General features: G+C 49.1%; 1 protein-coding gene across 1 annotated transcript; it reads left to right on the top strand.

The window, feature by feature from the left end:
• Positions 1-4,190: 4,190 nt before the first annotated feature.
• Positions 4,191-6,075, top strand: NUDT16 (nudix hydrolase 16). The gene is made up of 3 exons (XM_037143902.2): positions 4,191-4,395; positions 4,491-4,760; positions 5,505-6,075. Exons 1-3 carry the CDS (start codon positions 4,258-4,260, stop codon positions 5,664-5,666), a joined length of 570 nt encoding a protein of 189 aa, XP_036999797.2. The 5' UTR covers positions 4,191-4,257; the 3' UTR covers positions 5,667-6,075.
• Positions 6,076-7,701: the final 1,626 nt, after the last annotated feature.

The following is a 7,701-nucleotide window of genomic DNA, read 5'->3' as shown; positions in this document are numbered from 1 at the left end:
CCACCCAGTTTCTCTCATTATTAACATTGACATTAGTATGGTATATTTGCCACAATAACGGACCAATATTGATAAATCACTGTCAACCGAAGTCCATACTTCATTTAAATTTTCTGATCCATGGTCCCATCCTGGATATGGTATTACATCTGGTAGTCATGAATCCTTAGGGTCCTCTTCGTTAGCACAGTCTCTCCTACTTCCCTTGTGTTTGATGACCTTAACAGCTTTGAGGTATGGACTCAGGTGTTTTGTAGATTGCCCTTCTGCTGAGATGTGTTTAATGCTTTTCTCATGAGTAGATGGGGGTTGTGTCATTTTGGGAGGAAGACCACTGACATTAAGTATCATAATCATCACATCCTACCAGCAAGGGTACATACTATCAACATGACTTATCCCTGTTGATGTTGACCTTGCTCCCCTGGCTTAAGTAATAATGTTTGTCAAATTTTTCCACAAAGTCGCAAATTCTCCTCACCCCCTTTCCCAACCCATACACCCCCTTCCACACTGTCCTTTCTTTGGAAGGAAGTCACTATTCACAGCCCACTCTTGAGGAGGAGCAGGGGCGCTCCACCTCCTTGAGGACAGAGTGCATTATTTCAAATTCTGCACGGGAGATTTCTCACCAATTCATTTACATATTCATTGTCTACATCAGTATGAACCTGCAGATATTTTAGACTTGGGTTATGATCCAATGCTGCTTTATTTTGTTGCTCAAAGGGTTTCAGCTTTGGCCATGGGAGCTCCTTCGGTTGGCTCCTGTGTCCCTGTCCCTTTGACATGCTCCCTTCAATATGGTTTTTTTTTATCAAATATAATTTGGGGGGTGTACTTCCTTTCAGGCATCACAAGGTGCTCCAGGCTCATCATGAATCCATCGTGTATATGTCCTGCCCCAGTGCTTGACTCAGCCATTTCCCCACGGAATGGGGAATTCCTCCAGCTCCTTTCACTGGAAAATGGTATTAGAAATCAAAGTCTGGGCACTAGGGGTGCTTACTGCTACTGGGGTAACATTGCCCTGGGTCCCCTCTCAGGTGATAGAGCAAAGAAATATGTACGTACACCAAGTCTTGCATATACACATATCTATAAACAGTTTTATATGTAACCAACTCTATGTCCCTAAATTAAGTTAAACACAATTTCATACTGGTATCTCCAATTCAATCCACTATCATGTGGGTCATTCTAGCTTCTACCTGATATTTAAAGATGTTCTTTGGTATTTGTTATAAAACGGTAGCTAGATTCAAATTCAATTTTTTAAGATTGACATTTAATAGGATGTGATGTGTTCTTCCATCAGAAGATATAAAATATCTGTTTTTCTATCAGTGATGTTAGCAGACATCGATGATCAAATCCCTAGGATCTGTTAATTCTTTAAAGTTAAAAAATGGTAATTTTTCATGGCTTTGCCTTTCTTCTTTTGGTTAACTGGAATATTCTGTATCATTGATTTTCAACTGGTTTGCTACAAGAATTCTTAAAGCATGCAGTACCGACTATTTAGTCGGGGGCACTGACCTCTTTTCCCTTGGGTTGTCAAAGAAAACAATGACAACAGCCAACGCAATGGCCATCTGGTGTGAATGAATTGAAATCATATCATTTTTTGTCAGATCAGAAATATATTTTTGGGGGTGCTGCAGAACTTTAGTAATTAGTTTATGTGTGCCGTGAGATGAAAAAGGTTGAGAATCGCTGCTCTACATAAAGAGAATTTCCCCTGGCAAACTCTTTGGTAGCCCCCCAGGTAGAGCCTATAATAAAAAGACAGGGTCAATGCTTGATTCATTATTTTTAAAATGATGAATTTATTCCCTAGCATCCCCTGAGGCTGACCGCTGAGTTATTTTTGTTTTGAGTACCATTGTGAGCACGGAATAGCTCTTAAGGCACATGGCGTAGCTCAGCAGTCTACTCAGCAGTCCACTCCCAGCTTTCATTCTGGGCAATCTGCTTCATTCGACAGGATGGGGAAGTGGGGAGGCATGAGGCGAGGCTCTCCTGGCAGAGGCAGGGAACAGTTTGGAAAGAGAGGCAAAGTAGGGGTGAGAAGAGGGAGGAAGGGAGACCGAGGACTTCCATGTTCATTCATCCTGAAAGAGCTCTGGTCTCGAGTCATTGATTCTTGGATAACTGTTGCCTTGGTTTCAGAGTTTTTCACGTTGCCTTAGAAACAGTGGAACCATCTTTGAAAGCCTCCCTAAGCAACCAGGAAAAACATATACAACAGTCCAAATATACTGGAATGGGAATATTTGACCCTAAATCCTTCAAGGAAGCCTAGTGACTAGGAGACAAACCAAGCCACTTTTGGAATGTTAGGGGTAAGAGTTAAGGCACTGATTCTCAGCCCTTGTTGCTTATGAGTCACCTGAAACATTGAAAAACTACCTAAGCTTCTGTGGCTCAGTGGATTGAGTGCCAGCTCTGCAAACCAAAAGGTCGCCGATTTGATTCCCAGGCAGGGCACATGCCTAGGCTGCGAGCCAGGCCCCCAGTAGGGGGTGTGCAAGAGACAACTGATTGATTTCTCTCTGACACATTGATGTTCCTCTCCCTCTCTCTAAAAATAAAAAACAAGAACAAAACACCTAAGCTTCAGCATAGCCACCAGAGGTTCTAATTCAGCTGGTTTGGAGTGGACCCCTGCAACTGGCAGTTTTTGTGAGCTTTTTGCAAGGTGATTCTAATGTTTAACCATGGCCATTCCCAAGCCCATTAGAACTCTGGTGCAGTAGTGACTTGAGTGGCATCTACAGTCTCATCAGCTTGATCCAGTGGCCTGATGTCAGTGCACGCCATCTCTGCCAACTTATACACGACTACAAACTAGGAGAGATGATGCCAGGGGTGCCTCCCTCTCCCTGGGATGCTGAGGCCTGAGGATTGTGGCTGACTGCCGGCCAACAGGTCTTTAACATCAGACAGAGCACTCGGCCCATCCTCAACACCAAGGGCGGCCACATCTACTTGGTGAAAGCACAGTTCTAAGTGCTTTAAATCTTTCAATATTCCTCATAGGTTGGTACCACCTCCATTTAACAGAGGAGCAACTAGGGATCTGACAGAGGTAAATGATGCTAAGGTCACAGGCCTGTGTTTGGGTCCATTCTTGGGCCCTTCACCACCCCGAGTTGTCACTTACAGATTGTGACTTTAAGCCCAAGCCCTCATCCTTTCCTTTGTAATAAATATTGACAATCCACATAGAGTTGCAAGGCCTCAGAACAGGAGGGGAAGGCCTGGCCTGGGGTGAGAGATCCTAATCCTGGCTCCTCAGCATCCGGCCCTGAGGAGCCCCCTGCCCTGACAGGGGGCTGTTCCCCATCTTCTTCAAAGCTCAGTGATCTGAGAGTATGTGAGGGTTAAGGGTAGAAAGCCTTAGTCACCCCTTCTACCTTTAAACCGTTCTCACTTTCCTTCCTGTGAATTTCACCCACAAGACTTCACCCACAGCTCTTTCCTCACTCTTCCTCGGAAAATTTGATCGATCCCATTTATCCTATGCACTGCCTCTTGCCACCCCCAATTCTTGACCAGCACTATAGTTGTTAACTAGCCCTTCCCAAAACTCCATCTCAAAAAAATGACACCTCCATCCACCCACACCCGAAACTTTGACCTCATACTAGTATCATTCTTCTCCAACATTGAACCAGCCACGGAGTCCTCAATTCCACCACTCAGGATAGCCGTTACACCTAGCGCCGCTCTCCATCCCCACTGCCCTAGGAAAGGCCACCTCTCTGAAGCCACAGCCAAGGCTCATTTCCAACTCTCACCCCAGCCACCGTACTTCCGGAACCATCCAGACCAACGTTTTTTTGTGTGTGTGTGTGTCCCTTGGCTCCCAGGGTTTGTCCCTAATTAGCTCAGGCTACAACTCCTTACGAGCGCCCCACTCTCCAGACCCGCACTCGGGAAATTCTACAGGTGCTGGATTGTGAAGTAGGCATAATTTACCCTCCACCCTTCGTGCTCCGGACGCCTACTCCGAGGCCCAATCCAGACCAAGGTTTCCGAATCCCTAGGGTCCGTCCTACAGCCCCAGACTTCGCCCAAGCCCCGCCCTGATTGGCCGCCGCCCGGGCCAGTCACCGCCCAAACTCTCCTGGGTCCCGCCCCTGAGCCGTGCAGGGATTGGTCCTGACTGCCACGCCCAGGCTCATATTGGTCCCAGTTGAGGTCCATGGCCCCCTTGGGCCCGCGGAGCAGCTGAGGGGAGAGAGGACGACTATGGCCGGGGTGCGCAGGCTGGAGCTGGAGGAGGCCCTGGCGCTGGGGCCTAACTGGCGGCATGCGTGCCACGCGCTGCTCTACGCGCCAGACCCCGGGCTGCTCTTCCACCGCATTCCACTGCGTTATGCGGTCCTGGTGAGGAGGGGCGCATCCGGCCAGGTCCCGCCCACCACCTCCCCAGGGGGCTGGCCTCTGGCGCTCCAGGCAATCCCCGCTTCCCTCCCCTGCAGATGCAGATGCGCTTTGACGGGCGTTTGGGCTTCCCCGGAGGTTTCATGGACAAGCAGGACGGTAGCCTGGAGGATGGGCTGAACCGCGAGCTGTTAGAGGAGCTGGGCGAGGCAGCGGGCGCCTTCCGCGTGGAGCGTGCAAACTACCGCAGCTCCCATGCGGCGTCCGGCCAGCGCGTCGTGGCTCACTTCTATGTTAAATGTCTGACGCTGGAGCAGCTGACTGCAGTGGAGAAGGGCGCGCCGTTTGCCAAGGACCACGGGCTGGAGGTGGGGCTATCCCGGAAACCGCCCTCATAACCTCTCCGCCCGATCAACTTCCTGGTTTTAGTTGAGATGTTGGGCGTCTTTCATCAGGATGACTGACCACAGCCCGCCAAACTGGCTCCCTGCAAAAGTCTCTCCCTTCTTCCCCCTTTTCTGGCTTCTGTGGCTTTCTACAAAGCCTCTCTTCTCCCCTTTATAATGGCCAGGCATTGCACCCTAGGCCCCCGTTTTTCTTTGATGAAAGATGTGCCCTGATACTTGGTGGGGAAACCTAGCGCTTAGGCTACGGGAATAGGCGGACTGCTGGTGCGTGGAGATGGTTCTCAGATTTTGGCAGTGATCAGAATCATTTGGGAAGCCTGTTAAAACAGTGCTTACTGGCCCCACTCCCAGAATTCCTGGTTCAGTGGTGCGACGGGAGGGAATATCCTGAGAATTTGCATTTTTCAGAAGTTTCTCAATGGCCGAGCTGGGTATTTTGAGAACTGAGTAGGGCCAAGCAGGCATCCTGGAGGAAGCAGCCACTAAAGGTTTAGTGGTATGGGAAGGGTTTGCCTTTTTGGAGCTGGATAGCATGACTTGGGTCACTTGTCTGCAGAGAGCTGGGCCCCATAGGCTTTATGGAGATCTGAGTTTCCAGGCCTGGTTCTGCTGTACTGAGAAGGGGTGAGGAGTCTGATTTAGAAAGGCTGGCTGGGATGAGCAACTACTGGGCGCCCAGTGTCTCCTGTCTTTCTCCTTTCACAGGTGCTGGGCCTGGTGCGGGTGCCCCTGTATACCCTGCGGGATGGTGTGGGAGGCCTGCCTACCTTCCTGGAGAATACCTTTATTGGAACTGCGAGGGAGCAGCTGCTGGAAGCCCTCAAGGACTTAGGACTGCTGGAATCTGGTTCTGTCCATGGCACTTAAGAGCTCAGCTCTGAGATCAGGACCTTTGTACTTAGGAGGGAGGGAGGAGAAAGGAGGGAGGATCAGGCCTGGGCCTGATAGGTGGCAACATATTAAAAAGAAAGAAGTGTGTGCAATGTGTTCTGAGCAGAGGGCTCTTGGCAACTCGTGGCATCAGGGACAGAAATCTGCAGCTCATCACAGAGGCCCTGGCGAATTCCCAGAGCCTGCCTCCTCCCTGTACCTTTGCACACATGCATCCTGGCAGCCCCCAGGGATGTGAATGCAAAATTTGTGCCTGCACACAAGTTGGTGCCTCCCTGACCCCTAAAATTTAGTTTAACCAGGAAATGGCATATGTGGGGCCTAGGTTGTCATCATCCCATTCTCTTGCTGGGGAGGAGCTTCTGAACCACATTCCTACGTGGTTGCTCTCCATGGTCTTGCCCAGCCCATGATCGATGTGGAGCACAGAGAAGCAGAGGACCCTTTTTCCTTCTGAAAGTGGTTGCACCCTGGCCTGGGAGTTGGCCAAAGCAGTATACCCCTGAAAGTTGGTAAAGGGTCCTAACCAGCCCTGACTGGTGTGGCTTGGTTAGTTGGGTCACTGGTTTGATTCCCAGTCAGGGCACGTGCCTGGGTTGCGGGTTAAATCTTCTCAGTCGGGGCACATGCAGGGAGTGACCGATTGATGTTTCTCTCTCTCTCTGCCTCTTTTCCTTTGTCTCTAAAAATAAAGAAATAAAATCTTTTAAAAAAATGTGCCTTAATCAACAATTTCTCTTGTGAAACTGAGCAAAACAGGTGAGGAAATGACTCGTTCTCCTTGGACTGACCTTGAACTGACACATTGGAGTCCTGATTCAACCCCTTCAGTATTTTCATCTTTTGGATCCCTTAGATTCTGGGGACATCACAAGGAGGCTGACCCAGTCCTGGTCTGCCCCTGCTGTGACAAAAAGAGCCTCTCAATAAAGAAGGGCTTCTAGGTGGGCTTCTTGGCCCTTCGGGTCTTTGAACTATGTGTATGAGGTATTGGGGATCTAGGGATGAGGGCCATAGGCAAATAGTTTAGGTTTTCATAGGAACTGTTTGGTTCTTCCATGTCGAAAATAGAAATGGAGAATACATAAATAAATGTGTGTGGCTGTTTTCCAATAAAACTTAAAATTTTTTTTTTTACTTATATTAAAGAGAAGATTGGGCGGAGGGGAGAGAGAGAGAGAGAAACATCGATTTATTCCACTCATCTGCATTGATCAGTTGTTTCTTGTACGTGCTCTGACCAGGGACTAAACCCACAGCCACGGCAAATAGGGACAATACTCTAACCAACTGAGCTACTAGGCCAGGGCTCAGGACAACTTTTTAAGTGAAGGTGACCAGCCTGTGGGCCATAGGTTGCCAACCCCTGTTGTAGAGAGGAAGACACAATTGTTTCACTAGGATGGCTGTCTACTTGTTTTATTTATGTCAGTGTCGGCAATGAAGGGTTGGTGCTGATCCCACCTTGACAGTTCTTACTTTCAGTTGAGATGGTTTAGAAGGGCCTTCTCTGAGGCGTAGTCAAACTGAAGAATGAGAAGCAGTAGCCACATGGGGCAGTGGGAGGAATATTCCGATGTTTTTCTGAGAGTAGCATGTGTTAAGGCCGCTGGTCTGTGTGGGAGGGGCTGGAGGGGCTGGAGGGGCTGGCTTTGCAGCTGCCACCTGCTACCTGAAGTGCACTCGGAGGAGCCAGGTGGCCAGGGAGAGCCAAATCCTAGAAATCTGGAGCTGGACCCGGGGTGGTGCCGTGTAAGGGCTGAGGGGGCACTTTAGGATGCTAGACTGTTTTTCTGGTAACTTCTAAAGCAGTGGTGATGTGCTGAGAAACGTCAGTTCTGACTTACCCTTTCGTTCCCATTTTTCTGAGAGGCATATTTAAAAAATCTTGGAATCATTTGGGACTTACTATTTATACCCGGTGGGGATGCTTCGCCGCACAAGGCCTGAAAACTTGGGGTGCATGTGGACAGCTTAGAAGAACCCCAGAGAACTCTGAAGGAAGGTTGCA

Source organism: Artibeus jamaicensis, unplaced genomic scaffold (assembly GCF_021234435.1).
Source record: "Artibeus jamaicensis isolate MK-2021 breed Jamaican fruit bat unplaced genomic scaffold, CSHL_Jam_final contig_519, whole genome shotgun sequence".
NCBI lineage: Eukaryota > Metazoa > Chordata > Mammalia > Chiroptera > Phyllostomidae > Artibeus > Artibeus jamaicensis.
Note: the sequence above shows the minus strand (reverse complement) of the source record. Positions and strands in the feature narration are given on the sequence as shown.

Bases quoted from the DNA above. Each gene is read 5' to 3' on its own strand.
- NUDT16 (XM_037143902.2), top strand. From the start codon at position 4,258: ATGGCCGGGGTGCGCAGGCTGGAGCTGGAGGAGGCCCTGGCGCTGGGG. The intron at 4,396-4,490 runs GTGAGGAGGGGC...CCTCCCCTGCAG, and splicing joins CACTGCGTTATGCGGTCCTG to ATGCAGATGCGCTTTGACGG. The intron at 4,761-5,504 runs GTGGGGCTATCC...CTCCTTTCACAG, and splicing joins CCAAGGACCACGGGCTGGAG to GTGCTGGGCCTGGTGCGGGT.